The 16,886-nt window shown below is 31.1% G+C and overlaps 2 protein-coding genes across 2 annotated transcripts in view; both read left to right on the top strand.

The window, feature by feature from the left end:
- LOC140039464 (uncharacterized) overlaps positions 1 to 3,260 on the top strand; it is a 33,093-nt gene extending 29,833 nt beyond the window's left edge. Inside the window, exon 8 of the mRNA XM_072085067.1 lies at positions 3,202 to 3,260. Within this exon, the coding sequence (XP_071941168.1) occupies positions 3,202 to 3,260 (59 nt within the window). The remainder of the gene's footprint in view (positions 1 to 3,201) is intronic.
- A 3,253-nt stretch (positions 3,261 to 6,513) lies between these two features.
- The window catches only part of LOC140039463 (uncharacterized), a 32,785-nt gene continuing 22,412 nt past the window's right edge, over positions 6,514 to 16,886 (top strand). Inside the window, exons 1-5 of the mRNA XM_072085066.1 lie at positions 6,514 to 6,724; positions 6,934 to 7,293; positions 7,567 to 7,740; positions 11,998 to 12,063; positions 12,956 to 13,012. Of these exons, the coding sequence (XP_071941167.1) occupies positions 6,514 to 6,724; positions 6,934 to 7,293; positions 7,567 to 7,740; positions 11,998 to 12,063; positions 12,956 to 13,012 (868 nt within the window). The remainder of the gene's footprint in view (positions 6,725 to 6,933; positions 7,294 to 7,566; positions 7,741 to 11,997; positions 12,064 to 12,955; positions 13,013 to 16,886) is intronic.

Raw genomic sequence — 16,886 nt, 5'->3', positions numbered from 1 at the left:
AGTTAACTCTCCAGTCTGTATATGGACCCAAGTAAGACAATTCTTTGGAGACTTAGGGTCTGTTTCTGCTGAAAAAATCAAAATAATCGATTTTTTCCAGTCACCGCAAACCACAAAAATAATCGCGTTGCAATTGAAAATTGCTACGGTTATTCAGGTAATCGGTTTTTTAAATCACGTCATCATTCCCCCACAGCGCAGTTCAAGTTATGAAAGGCCGATGAGAGTTGGTTTGTTTACATCCTATCGCTGCCTAAAACTCTCACCATAATAATATCTCTATGCTCTCACATGTAGGATTAAAAATTACTCTTACCTAAAGCTATATTATTTGTAAAATAAACATCTAGGCCTACTACCGTACCACATACAACAGAATAATGATGTTATATTAATAAGGACACGTCGGCGAAAAAAGTTCGTTTCGCCGTTCGTTGGTTCTACCTTCGGCCTGCTAGGCCTATTATAGGCTATATATTTCTACCGAAACAAGTCAACAGACAACAGGCCTAAAAAATGACATGTAAAACATCGTTAGCCTGGACTGGTGGTATGTAACGGGTGTACTTGTAATACAGAATCCTGGAGTCTCTCGGTATAATTCTCCCCCACAAAAAAATAAAAATCAAATGTTTAACATTTGATTGTTATTCGGTCTACATCCCGATCGTGGTTTTGCTGATCGTCGTCGATATCGCGCAAATAAACAGCATGCTTTGTGAAGTGAAGTTTGTCATACTCTAGAGGTCAAAGTGAGGTCAATAATCGCTATTTGTGTTGCAGCTCAAAACTGCTCCGCAATAATCGGTTAAAACAAGAAATAATCGATTAAAACACGCAATGTATTGAGTGTTTTTAATCGGTTATTTTTAATCGGTTATTTTATTTTGCGCCGTTTCTGCTGCCCAAAAATAATCGATTAAAAAAATAAACGGTTAATAATCGATTATTTCTGCTCAGCAGAAACAGGCCCTAACTGTACATTTGTTATCTTTATTCAAACAAAGTAAAATGTAATACGATATACAAATTCAACAGAATGCTAAATTGTTTTTGTACTGAAACCTAATTTTAATAAAATCAGCTGAAAATCACACAAAAAAATCACTATATAAGTATCTTTGGTTTGGAGTTTGTCTATCTATATTTAAATATTTGCAATAGCTTTATTGTATGTTTTGGTTTCAACGTAGTCCAGTGGTTTCTAAAGCACAAGAAATAATAAAACATTTTTAATGTGGCATTATTGAATATAATACTGTATGATAAATGCAGAGAATAGTAATCCAAATCATTAGTGACTAGTAATATAAAGTTGCCAACCGGAAATTTCTACTCAAAACTAATTCCTGAAATAGATTTGCAATGTAATATCTTAAATGTAACCGTAGCAACAGCATCAATAACAGCTTTTTAAACTCACTAATTAACTGACCTGGATGTCAAGCAGGCGTTTAAGTGAAAGCTTTCTTAAGAATGAATCGGTTAAGCGTCCGCTTGGTTTTTTTTTAAACAGGTAGAATCGAAAGTTCATGTAGATTGCTAAAGAATCCCCTCAAGATTACGCTTTAAAAAATAAGATTAATTTTACATTGAGAATGTGATTAAGGTTGTCAGCACGATTAAGAGAAACTAATGTGCAATGTGAGTTAATGTAAAGTTTGTCTAAGCCCATATGGATATGATTGACTTAAATAATACTTAAAGTTATTAGTCTGCTATGCATTCATGTAACATCCTGCAGTGTCTACGTTTCATTCGCTAAGATGAACTCTTTTCCGTTGTTAACAATTTTACTCTAAAAAAAGGTAAAGATTCACTGACTAAATTTATAAATCTATATTATACTATACTCCACATTTGTATGTCTTTTGTGGGTTTTTCCCTTCTCTTCTTTCAGTGTCAAATTCATTTTGATTTGAATAATTTTTCTTTTTTTCTTTGTTAAATTTTACTCTTTAATTAAAGATTCACTGAATAAATGTATAAATCTATATTAATATATAGCGTCTCATTGACAACTGCACATGTGTATGTCTTTTGTGGTTTTTCACTCTCTTTTCTGTGCCAGATCATTTCTGATTCGCTAATATGAACTGTTTTCCTTTGTTAAATTTTACTCTGCAATTACAAATCTATATTAATCTATAGCATCTCAATGACAACTCCACATTTGTATGTCTTTTGTGGTTTATTTTCTCTGTTTTCTGTGTCAAATTCAAAATCTCAATTATGGGAATTTCACCAGTGTTTCCTATTTTTAAATGATCTACTTGAAAGAATCAGATTATCACATCTTTGAGAGTACAATAAAGGATCAATTGGATAATCTTCAAATTCTTATTAAATCCTTCTTAATCCATTTACAAACTGGCATGTCTGGAGGCTTTACAAAATGTGTATTTTGTATAACTTTTGTCGGTATTTGTGTTTTTGTAGTTAATAACAAAAAAATTGTTCCATGTATTATATTCTCTGATAGGATTTTTTTTAATAGTTTTTTCTGCTTTTACAATAATTTTTAGCTTTACTTAAACTAACTCTTGAAATGTTTCACTATTTTAGTCTCTACACAAAGTTTTTATTTAGTTATTATTTTGTTCTATTTTCCTTTATTTTCTTGCTGATAATCATTATTGAATACAAGTTTTTGAACTTAAAAAACTAATCTATATTCTATTCTTTCTAATTATGATTGGTTCACAGTACTTTCTGTATTGGAACTTAGAAATTGCTGCTCCTTGTAAACCTCATTTCATTTATTTGTCAATAAACACATATACAATACAAATAAACATAAGAAACCTATGACAGTGACAGGATTTAGCCTCTTTTTTGAAATACATATTTTAAAGGGTTTAATCATAACTGGGTTGAAAAATACTTAAGTCAAATTGAGTGAAAATAAAAATTAAGTAGGTTTAACATTAGTAATATGCAAGTAATTGCTGATTCACACTTGCATGACATTCCAGGCTCTCCCATCTTTCCCAGGCCAGTATTGGGAGTGACAAATTCCAGTTGATGATTACTTTAATCTGTAATTTCCTTTACTAAACCCAAGGGAAAACCTGTAACAGCATAACCAACCCCAGACAACATAATTGTTTCTTAAGCTATACTTCCCACCCAAATCACATCAAATTGCCCGCCCATTCAATTAGAAAAAATTGTGACCCTACTGTATGTTTGTTGTTCCAGCTAATTTGAAAATTTCCTTTTACCTGATATGCGTACCAAAACAGTTTCAGTTCCAGTAGCTATCTATCTATCCTTCGGCTGCAGAGAAGACGATTACAAGACTTTTCGATCTTGGGCAAGTGAGGCTATTTGTTTAGCTTGTATCATGCCTTCCAGTAGCTAGTAGGGTTTATTTTAGATGTGATCACAACCCCATGTATGATGAAAACTTTGTAATGAAACGTTGCAATTAAATGTATTAGGAAAAATGTAACAACAGGTGGTGTGAATGTCTAGTGCCAATGTGAAAGTGTTATGTGTAGATATTTAATGTTATACTTTTAGATAACTTTTCTGTTCTAGTAATTTTGCAGTAACAGTTTATCAAGGTAAATGAAGGGGTTAAACAATATTTTGGTAATTGCTTTAAATAAAAACAGAAAATGTAGATAAGTGGTAACATAAAAAATTGATAGATTTTAACATAAGTTGATTTTTTTAAGTCTTAAAATTTGTTTAAATGTTAGTGTTAAATTTAACTTAAATAAAATAGTATTTGACTTAGGAATTTCTTTAAGGCAAAAGTGGTTTTTGCCTTAAGGTTTGTTTAATTAATGTCTTAGATTTTTATTAATTAATTTTTTCTCGTCATTTATTTTATATTTATATTATATTTTATTTATGTTAAAGGAAAGTCTTTAAACAGTGATTGGGTTCGCTTGTGACAATCCTGGCTTTTTGTTTCATTATATATTTTTATGTATTCTGTTGTAATTGTAATGAGCCGATATTGAATAAATCAAATCAATCAAATTACTTGTAACTAACTTTTCTGTTTGCATATATATATATATTTCAAATCATATGTTGAATATATAAATATTAGGTTAACATTGCCTGTTAGTTGGGATTTAACAGTGGTCTATTTGTACTACTACACCAAGTAAGTTTGCTAATCTAGCCATTGCAGACTTAGCCTGGGCACCAATCCAATCATTTATAAAATGTGTCAATTGCTCAACCAAGTTTGTACCCTGAGCAATATGACATTTACTAACTTACTTTACTTTAATTTTAATCAAATAAAACTATTACTAAATATCATTGTCAAAAAAAACCAACACAATTCAAGTATCATTCAAAAGGTTTCTTTATTTAGCTCATTTAGCTTTTATTGCATAAGATGTGTGTAGGTGTATTTATATATATAGTGCAATTTAAGTATATACTTATTCCTTGTTTAATGCATAAAGTACTACCACAAGCTACAAATGACATTTGCTTTAAATGTTGCTAATATTTTTGTCTTTTATCATTTATATTTTCATCAATTTTAATTTCTTTTGAGATTTGTGTAGGTGTTTTCTTAAATGCTAGCAATTTACAATATTTAACTTTATTTAAGATTTGATTAAACATTTGTTACTCTCCACTAATTGGTTGATTGTTTACCCTTTTATCCGTTAATCCTTTCAGACTTGTGTAGGTGTTTTCTTAATGTCCTTAATCTTTGATATAATCCTTAGTGTTGTCGTCTAATTTAATAATATTGATTTGTTTATGTCTTTCTCTAGGTTTTCTCTTAAATTCCTATTCAATATAACATACAAATTCAATATCAAATCAAATTTCAAATTTATTTTATGTTTTTGTTAAATTATTTTGTCAGTAAATTGATTCATTATAGAATTCCTTTAATCCTTCTCAGATTTGTGTAGGTGTGTTTTTAAATGTTAAATGCAATTTAACCTTTATTATTGTTTATTACAGTCATTTTCATACATTTGTTTTGTTATGTAAGTTGGAATTGTTTAACTTTTCAATGATTTATGCTATTGCATACAGACAAACACAAAGTATACATTCAAAGTTTCGCTCTAACAAGCTAAAAATGAAACTTAAAATATAACCCACTTTTTACAACTAAATGTCACTGGTTAAACATAAATACTTTGATACTCAATACTAACACAATTTGATTATGAAATATTTAATATGTCGCACACATAATTACGAGTGGAGACAGGTACTTAAGTATCCATTCTGATACTTAAGCAGCTATTTCATTTATTCTTTTTATATTGAGAGATAGTTATAAAAGTGTTTACTTTGAAATATCTCTACATGAATGGCAATCGTGTTGTGTGTAGAAATTATGGACATAAATAGTATATTAGAGATGTAGCTAAAACTTGATAATTAACCTACTTTAAAGCTCTGTCTATACTATCAAATTTTATGTGACAAAAAAATGTGATGTGCCCATATATGGACACGATGATGTCATATCACTACCATATTTAGGCACATCACGTCAAACTAGTTTGATAGTGCAGACAGAGCTTAAGAGATGTAGCTTAAACTTGACAATTAGCCTAGATGTGTTGCTCTATTATTGAAGTAAAAAGTACATATTCAATTCAAACATACACAATTAGAAGAAGAAGAAGATTGAACCTTTCATATTTCATGCTGTCTAAGTTCCATATTTTTTCTTAATGGAGGTTATGATCTTTTTGTCTCGCTGCATGACTTAATACTTTTCTTAAGTAGACAACTTCAAGTAAAATGATTTGATTGTCAATCACTGAATGGCATACAAGAGAAGGAAAAAACACACATGGAATTATTTATTAATATGAGAGCATGGTTCATAATTATAAAGCTTTGAAAGATTTATCAATATCATGCTATTTTATAGTAATTTATATTTAATATTGTTATATTATTGATGTTTGTACACTATTATATTTGATATACTTTACATACTGTATTGTCTTTTTAATATTTATTTGTTGAAATTGAATGAAATAACATGTCTGTTAACAGACTACACTCTTAGCAACACAGATTGTAAGACTATTTGAAATTAAAAAAAACAGGGGAGTACAGTATATAATAAATTTAAATTCAGATGTTGGTCCTGTAGAAATACAATGCAGACTAATTGAAGAAGTTTAGTCTTAAATTCTATAAACTTATTTTGTCTGCTGCCCTCATAAATATCCTTTTGGTCTTTATGTACACTTTTTTGTGGCTTTATTTTTTTTAATAACTTTAATTAGATTACTACAATTTGAAAAATTGGTTGAAACTAAAGTCATGACTGGTTTTAACCAAATTTCCAATAATATGATAAATAACAATTGCCCCATAAACTTGAGAAATCTCAATTTTGTTCCAATTTGGTATGAGAAAATAATTGTAGTTGTTTAACAGGTGGTGAGGTGCTTACCCTCTCTTGACTTTAAAACTACACAAAAAGTATCAATTACTAAACTACATACATTTATCTATTTTTTTCTGAAACCTTTATTAGTGTTTTAGTTAACCATGTGTTTCCTTGATGTTGTTTCTTTAGCTCCAGTAGGCCTTTCATATCCACCAGCTGCTTCTAGATTCCCATCTGTTGTCCCCTGGGAAGGTGAAGATGGCTGGGGGAGTGACATCAGCAGTTTCCATGTTCAACCTACTATCATAGCATTGCCAGCTGACAAGACAATTCATTATTGCAAATTCATTGTAGAAACTCCATTCTTTCTAGGTATGTTTCTCATTCAAATTCCAGGATGTATTTGATTTACATAATTTTTTAAAATTTTATTTCACAATAAATGCAACTCCACTTACAAAGATTTGCTTAATCTTTGTTTCTGTTGATTTTAACTTGATTGTGTTTGTAAAAAGGAAAAGAAAGCACTCAATTGCTTAAATATATAAAATAAAATAAATTATTATTTTGTTTAATTGTAGAACAATTAACCGTCTTTACTGGTACATATACTTGGAAAAGCTTTTCTGAATCTATTACCAAACCAGACAAAAAAATTACAAATAGGGATGAACTAACTTCTCAGTCAATATCCATCAACAATGGACAGTCAGCCCAGTCAGTTCCAACTAATAACGCACTTTCCCAGTCAGTGAACAATGTTGATCCGATATCACACTCAGTAAAACAGACATTAGTACCCCCAAACTCATTTGTCAGTAGTGATATGGTTAAGATTGAAGATGTAGATCGAGTGAATATTAGAATGGCACCATCACTTCATCAACTACCAGACCTACCCCCTGCACCCCCGGACCTATTCCCTATGCCCCCACCCAAAGGTTAGTATGACAACTCCTTACTCTGACAATACTATACTATATAGATTTATAAAGCGCTTTTCCAAAAAAAGGCTAAAGCGCTGTACAATATTAATTGGAGCAGTATACAAAGGACAAATAAAGCATCTAAATTATTTCTTTAAACTGAATAACTCTGGATTTTAAAACTTATCTGGATAGATAAATAATAAGTTCATGACTCTAGAATATGTTATACATAACTTTAATTAATAAGTATGTTAATTTTGTATAAATTCTTTTGATTTCATACAGCTATGAGTCCTGAAGTTAAACTAAAAGAAAATGAATCAACAATGATGTCACCAATAGGAACACGGCAACCACGAAAAAAGAGAGAGAAAAGGAAAAAAGAAAAACCAATCAAAAAAATTGCAGAAATTGTTGTGGAAAAACCTAAAACACCTCTGCCAAGAATACCCAGCCCAGGTTTGTAGTAGGGAGTTCCATCTTTAACTAGGTGACTGTTATCTATGTCCATCAGGCTAGTTCAAGTTCAAAACCACAAAAGCCAAAAGTAGTTCATCTTCCTAGAATTTCTGCTGGAGTATGCAGTGGTTTGTGGCTGTACAGTAATAATATTGTGAAGATAATACTTCATTATGATGTAACCAACTTTTTCTTCAGGTTATCCCATGCATTCCTTTCAAGTTCACAAACTTTGGTGAATCACTCAATAATTGACCCATAAAGTGTTCTGTTTAAAGACATGTTAACCATATTGTTATCAATATTGTCTACTTTTTGGATAATATTGTAAATTGGTTTATGTGAAAACATGATAATAATAAAGACATATACCACCACTGGGTTAACCTGTACAGTTTAAAAGTTCATTTTCTTCACAGACTCTATTTTATTTATGTTTTAACTTATAGTAGAAATACATTTAATCATGATTGTACAACTATTTACAATAAATAACATCTATATATAAATTTACGTAAGGGCAAAATTCGGTAAATCGCGCCTTACTTCTATAATTTTTACTCGATGGTATATAAAGTTGGTTCGTACTTTCGGTACTGATTTTAACCACCTGATGTAACCCTGTTTACTAATTAATATAAGTTAGATAATTAGTTATTGACGATTAAAACAAATTTAGGTTCAACGATTTGCCCCAAATAGGGGTGTTTTCCGACCGTGGTATACACTGTCTAATGGATGTCCATCTTGAAAAATACCTGCCACAAAAATGCGAGGAGGCTTCGCATTTTCCTATCTCCTCCTACGATAATTGTTTTTAATAGCTGAAAACCGGTTGAACAGCTAGAGTACACCATCATAATTTTGAAGACAGGCCGATTTTCTTTAAAAAATACTATTTTGATAGATTTAATATACGATTATACAAATCTGTTGATTTGCGATGAATGGAACATCCCAATCTCTCAGTCTGCCAGAGTTTGGTTTAACACAAGTACTGTAGGTAAATTTAGGAGCCCTTGGTTTAACACATACGGTAGGTAAATATATGGGCCCTTTGAGAATAAACTTGCGAGATTGTGGATAGGCTCTACTGTTAGATATATAAACACATTATTATATACAAATAAACTTTATACTGACAGTTCTTTCTCAACGTTTGTATTAATTAATAATTACCAAATATAAACGTCGTAGTGGTGTATCGTGACATGGTACTTTAATATTTCAATCGATTATGACAGTGACAGTTTTAACTAAACTAAATAAATAATGTTCTCTAATATAATTATGAATCTCTTGCCATACACGGGGAAAATTAGTGTACAATGAATATTTAAAATAAATAAATAAATAAATAAATAAAATAAAAAAAGTATTAAATCGCAAATGTTTTACTGTATACTTACTTTACTGTGTATTATTTATAGGCCTATAAAACATTAAAACAATATTTCGTTACTGAGTGGATAAAGAATATATTTAAAAATTGTTCCTCTTTGTACCTATCCGCTTTCCCATCCCTGAACCCTAATGTTACATACAAAACACAAATTGGGTTTCTTTAAATGAGTCCAAATCAAAAACTTGGACTCATTTTGTGATAAGTTTCTCCTTCGGAAGTAATTCCCAGGGTGCTAATTTTAGTTGACTACATAAATCATCGTGTCTATTTATTCGTTTCTGTAAACGACAATGTATATAGTCCTGCGGTACGTACATTTGAAATCGCCAGTTTTGTTACGCTGAAATTACTGTGTATTCGAGAACCATCTGTGGGCACGACCTAGATGGTACGCTCGCTTCGCTCGCGTACCATCTAGTTATATTAATTTAAACTAATTATTAACTCCTGATTTTCCAACATTGCCAATTTCTGACTCAAGCTCTACAAACTTGAAAAGCTTTTTACCAAATTAATTCAGTGTGATTCAGATTTTAGAAATTAGACTTTCTAAATCTTTCTGAAATTATAGTTATATATTTGTAGCTTAGAATCAAACATACAGTAATAAAGTAAAATCAGTCACAACATTAATGTTATTATGAAACAAAACTTATCTCTAAGGAAATTCAACCAATATTCATTCTATTGCAAGCGCTGCAAATGAATCATTAGTAGATTTCCTTTGAGGTGTGTTGCTTTAAAGCTCAGGTACAGGAATGGATTTTAAATATAATATCGGGTTAATTGTACATAAATCAAATATTGGTAACAGAAATCAAGATGAAAAACCATGAATTTCCCCTAATATGGTCAAATACAAAATTTTGCAAAATTCTGCCAAAAAAACCAGGAAGACTTTTTTTCAGTAGTTAGGTAGTTAACATAATGTAATAACATGTCTGGTGACTCCCTAGAAGGTGAAAAAAGATGATGGATATACGGTGGATAATTTTTACTATAGCATGAAAATAAAATTCTGAAGTTGAATAAAAATATCAGAAATGTAAAATTCAAGTTATATTACCTATATTTAGTCATCTGATAACATTTTTTACCACACCGTTTATTTTTCGTAGCTTTTTAAAATGCCTCTCTATTTTCAAAATTTGTGTACAAAAGAATAGAGATTTTACTGTGTAATTTGAACTATCCCCCCACTGATAAGAAAGTGCTTATTTTCACCAAGCTCCTGTAATACAAATAAAATCCCAACAATTATGAAACATGGGGAAACTATAGATCGATAATTATTGGAATGTATGATCAATAGAAATTTTTTGCCCGCACCTGGCCTTTAACAACATGATTGATTGATTGCTCAACTATTGATATCTGTTGAAAGGTAATGTGAACATTAAAATGTGTCGGTTTGTCAGTATGTCCCCAGCGTTCGCTGTCCAGGGACATCCGTAAGCTTCTCCAAACTAGTTTGATAGTGTAGACAGAGCTTAAGCATCGATGTGTGTGCCCATATTATATGGACATGATGATCATAGAACTACCATATTTGAGCACATCACACTTTTGTTGTCAAACTAGTTTGATAGTGTAGACAGAGCTTAACTAATATATGATAGTATAATCTTATGCTCGAATATAATCCCATTGTTTTATATTTGCCAGTACCCAGACCCCTCATGACTGTAGGCCTACTATTGGTCATAAACAGTAAATATACAGTATTAATTACAGAGTTTCAGACAGTCATAATTTCAACATTTCACTCGCAGTGTGACCAGGCCAATGCCTGAAAAGGTGCCTTTGAATAAAACTTGTGTACACCTAATACTGGGTGTTATTCTGTCAGTTCCTTTTATTCTGTAACACTGTATCTCAGGGGTTGGATAATTACTTGCCATCTTTGATTAAACAACTTTACATTGACAGTATCAGGTGTATTAATAACAAAATAAAAGTATTGAAATTCTCTTGAGAGATGTTGCTATGACAACCACCGGTAACACCCTGAAGCTAGTAATGCAGTGTACTTTATATGTTGACTTGTTGCTGCTAAGTTCAGGTCAACCATGCTAACAAATTTTACAAAAATCTTCTAATAAACAATATGTAAAGCTCCTACACTATCAAACTAATTTGACAAAAATGTAATGTGCCCAAATATAGTTGTGATATGCCCAAATATGGTAGTAATATGACATCATCATGTCCATATATGGGCACATCACATTTTTTTGTCACATAAAGTTTGATAGTGTAGACAGAGCTTAATACATCTTTGAATTGTTTTATTATTAGTTGTATTATTAGTCCATTCAAATAGTTTACAAACATGTTTTTGTTTTTTAAATTGTTCACATTTCCAGTACACACTTTTAACAGTCTGTTGGGACTGAATGATAATGAAAAGCATTTATACGTTATTTTTCCCTTAAGCAAATACTCATTCACACAGGTCATAATTTACTGCTCATTATGTCATTTTCAAACTTAAGGTATAAATTGTATATAACATAATATAACTCTTAAACCGTAATGTTGTTTTCTTGAAAATATATTGTTCGACATAAATAAGTTCTGGGTAATAAATATAGGTTTTATTTATTTACCCAGGTAAGTTGGTTACTATCTGTCATAGCGATATTAAGTGTGCCCATGAAACAAACTTAACCATGTAAATATCTAAGCATGAACGGGCCCTTAAAGACTCCACTAACGCCCACCCCAGTAGGAACCACCCATGGCCTTTGTTAACCCTGGGATCTCAGAATTCAGAGTTAAAATCTTGATGTCACAATCAATAGTAACAATAGTAAACAATGTAATGTTTTAATGTCTGTTTGTCTTTTTAGTTGAGTTATCTCCAGTCACAGAGCCAGATGAAATACCTCAATCTGTAACTCAAACTGAAGCACCAGGTTTGTTTTATTTTTTTTTTAGTATGTCACCTTACCTTATAGAGGGTGACCCTAAAAAGCGTATGCTGACAATTAAGAGGCCCTCTTGATGAGTTATGTGTCAGTGGCTGTGTGTATGTATGTGTACACCGGAGTAACCCCCATCATTGTCTCAAAAGATGAGTACTAGGTTCTTTAAAGTGCACACAAGACATTATATTAATTTCTAAATCTTGTCAAACATTGTTTGTGTTTTTCCTTCTTTGGGAGGAACACATAACTGGCCAATTACAGAATTGGAAACAATCCCAGGCCAGTCTTGTTATGAGATGCTGTTTTGTCATAATTCTGATATGGCAGAGCTAGGAAGTAAGCCCAGTACCCCGGGTATGGTAAGCAAACCACCAAGCCACAGTGCCATAATTGCAAATGTGTTTTTTAAGATATATTCACAAAAGGAAAATATTAACAAATTATTTGTAATGGGTGTGCCTCTGATGAAAATTGTCAATTTTGACTGACTTAGATATGTTAACCTTTGATCAGGTGGCTGTAAATATTACATATTGGAAACATCCTGATCATGTGATCAATGTCACCTGATTGATTGAGTTTGACAGAGTATGTTGTTATTTTGATCCTTTTGTGCATGTGTTGTAAACTTTGTTTAGACCAGCACGCTTTATTTCTTTTGTTGTTTTATAATGCTGGTCACACCATCAACAACCTGTTCAGATGCATCTATCAATCTCTGTTCATACTATAAACATGTTTCAAAACTCTTTATCTCTGTTTAATCTCAAATAAATATTTTAAATGTATGTTCGCCGCACATTGTTTGCGATGACCTTTTTAATTCTGTCAGTTTGTCTGTTTCGTTTAAATGTTGTTATTTTTACTTTTATAACTGTAGTATCAGCAACTGTTACTCTACCACCTCTTCCAAAACTTCAATTTAACATTGAACAAAGTAAGTTCTGTGAATTGCTTGAATTTCATAATGAACCAGGCAACCAGAATTAACATTACTAATATCAAATGTGTGTATGCATGTTTGACTAGTCACTCATGAGCTGCTCTAACTCCTCATACAGCATCTACTGTGAGTGCTTTGATAGAAGTAAGATAGAGATCTGCTCAAAAACACAGTTAATTAAGCATATTGATAAACTTTAATAAATACTTAAAAGATTTGTTGCTCTTTATTAAACACCAAGTATTTACATATGCATGTAACTCCTAAAAATTATATGAAATGAATAGTATAGTAATATTCAGATTTATATAACACCTAAATGAATTCCTGACATTTGATTGGACGATTGTGGTTCACATGGCATGCATTAGTACTCACTATTGAACGGTCAATCAATAGTACTTTTTTTAACCTGTCATCATTCACTCCATGCCATTATTTGTACCATTACACTCATAAACATTCATTATATGTATAACATTGCATGCTCTACATTTTACCAAGTATTTTCCTCTGTTTCATTTCATGTTTTCACAATTTTTTGTAGACCTATATATATTCGGGTAATATTGTTTCATTTATGTTATGAAAGTCAAGTGAAACAATAATAATTTCTCGGAAATAAACAAGTCACCTCGGAGCATTCCGCTAAGAATTGTTTCATTTAGATTTTTTGTTGAACATACTATTCAATTTGAATAAGACCCAGGTGGGTGGAGCAACTGCACCATAGCTCTCAAATTAAATAAGAACAGATTGAGGACGTAGACACAGTCTATCTTTAAATAACCAAAAAATGTGGTTTGTGTTAGATTTTTGTTCCAAAAACAAGAGTTTTGCAACAAAATGTTGGTGTTTGAAATAATAATTATGATTACTTCGTAATAGGAATAATAATTTACTATTATTCTGAAATGTCTTATTACGTGGATATAGCCTGGGTGCAGTACAAATTTTGCGGGAAAAAAGTATAGGAAAATTTTTTTCTTTTTTTTCTGATAGAGTATACCATATAGAATGTCAGAAAAAAAATCCCCATCCCAGGGTCTTGGGGAAAATTTTTTACGGCACTTTTAAATTTTGGCCTATATAACACACACAAATGCCTATTAACACACAAAAATACCTATATATAGGGGATAGGGAAAACCAATTCACGTTTTTTTTAACTTGGAGTTGTGTTATGATGATTAAAATTAGCTGAGGCTTACTTTAATAACTATACTTTTTTCCCGCAAATGTGTATAATAATTGTTCTGCACCCAGGCTAATAACAATTCTTCACCAACCAAACTTTATAACAACATTAAGTTCACCATGTGTCTAGGCAAATCAAGGTATCCAGTGATTTGATTTAAATAATTATGTTTTGCCATTTAATTGTCTAGTGTTATGATATTAAACTTTATAATTATAATAAATTATAAGCCTATTAGACAGTTGAATTCTGTATGACAAACATGTTCACTATGTTTATTGGAGATTGTAAAATTTCTCTCAATTTATATAGACATTATGTCCCTTCCAACAGATTGATAATTGAGAATGTTCTGATTTTTAATAATAATAATAACATTTATTTTCACAAATAATAGTGCAAAATACAGAGTAACATAATAAATATACAACCGAGAATGCACATAATTAATATAATGTAAGAAAGTGTTTCTGGTTATTGTATATGTAAATGTTAATGTACAAAAGTTATACAAACATTTAAAATAATATTTGTAAATATAGTATTTTCAAGCTTTATAATGCTGAATAATAATTTTGCCGGTAACTACTTTATTGCTACAAATAGAACAGCAAAAAATGAAATATAAAATTATGTTAACTACCAAAGATCTTGGTTTGATTAGCAATTTTTTTGAAATGATTTCTACCAAGATTGGGAAAGTGTAGCCATGGAGAACTTATTTCTCCGTGTTATAACACTGTTTGGGTTATAGAGTCACTCTCACTAAATAAGGTTTAATAAAAAATAAAAAAAGACATACTTTCAAATATCTTGATATGAAATTTTGCTCTGTACATTAAAATGTATGAAACATATTTATTACTGATTGTATACTAGTGAATGCAATGTTGATGGTTTGTTCATGATACTGACTTACTTCTAACTGGTGGTCCATTGGAAACATTCAAACCGCATAATCCACAATCTGGTGGTCTAGTCATTAACGCTAAAGCACACCACCCCCTTAGGATTCTCCCCTTGGGACTGGTAATCATGGCTTGCTCAGCAACAGTTGCTAGTATTTAGTCCAATTCAAATAAAAATAACATTAATTTCATTCCCATAAGAAATATATAATGGTGCAGTGAGACAGAAGAAAAACAATACATTATTTTAATTGGTAGTTTTTACAAATGTTAGACTTTACTGATTTTATCGGATAAAATTCTCAAACATTTTCAATGTTACAGACCAAAAATAGCCTCAAAGGCAAATTATGACATTCACCATATATGCTCGACAATTGCGTTGTTCCTAACAATGTTCTCTAAACCTTGTAATCCTAAATCCAGCCAATCAAATAATTGATAACTCTGAGTAGTAACATTAATCCACTGACTAACAACTGTTCTATCAAATAATTATCCACAAAATCATTTTTTTGCCAAAAAATACTATTTCAGCATTGAGAATGCCCTTTGAAACCCCATGTCTGCATTTAACACAAGAATTAAACATGTTATTTTGTGTAAAATAAATGCCGCTAACTTTTCAGCTTTTCTTCAATGTTGATTTATCATAATCATTTTTGATATAATCATTTTACTGCCCTTGTAAGACAACTGTTATGTTTTCTGTAGTGTTTTTAATTGGAACACTAATTTCATTAAGTTATGTTATATGTGGTCATGGCCTACTGGGCATAAAATACAACTTGTTGTTTTATTAAACCCTAGTATTTATGCAAAACACATAGTAAACTTGGCTCTTATTAATTTTTTTTTTAAAGTAGCAAGAATCTTGTTCACAAAAATGTATAATGTGAAAGAATACCACTTTTGTACTTACTAAAACAAAACAAATGTGATGTGCCCATATATGGACATGATGATGTCATATCACTACCATATTTGGGAATATCACTACCATATTTAGGGATATCACTACCAACCATATTTAGGATCATCACAACTTTTTTTGGCAAACTAGTTTGATAATGTAGACAGAACTTAAGACAAAGAAGAATCCTAAACAATCCACACATTTGTTATACTGTTGTATGAGAATGCATTTTTCACCATAGATCTATTTGAATGTTCACTTGTCAGTCAGCCCAACCATTGTACGGTTGAGGTTAGTGTACTTCCTTTAGTTTGTAACCTGCGTTCGCCCCAGTTTGTGGTTCCCCCTCTCATAACCGCACGGACACTCAAATCAAATTGATTTATAGGACAAGTTTCAAGCATTGAGCCACTGTCAATTATTCTGTATGTTGCTAACTGTTTGAGTCACCTGACTTGATTGTTACTTGACCTGGTTGTCACCTGACCTATATGTCATTCATCCAGAACACCTGTACTGCATATCATTAGTTCTACATGGGCGACACCTGTATCTATTCTATTGCTGAGTGCGCTTATTTAAAAATTCATCTGGTTTTCCCCAATAATAGTTTGGAGAAAAGTTAATTATTAACAGTGATCACAGTGGAAAATATGTGTTTATTAATTCTTAATTAATTTGGAATATGGAAATTATTTGTCTGTGTCTCAATCTGTAGTCTAGACAATAAAACTAGTACAATTATAATTTAAAGAATTATTACGATTTCACTGAAGTACCTGGAAATGATTACTCATGTCAGTTACGTAAAGACTTACCCCTTTTTGGGGTGTGCAATTAAAAATG

Source organism: Antedon mediterranea, chromosome 2 (assembly GCF_964355755.1).
Source record: "Antedon mediterranea chromosome 2, ecAntMedi1.1, whole genome shotgun sequence".
Taxonomy (NCBI): Eukaryota; Metazoa; Echinodermata; class Crinoidea; order Comatulida; family Antedonidae; genus Antedon; species Antedon mediterranea.
This window is presented reverse-complemented; position numbering and strand designations above follow the sequence as displayed.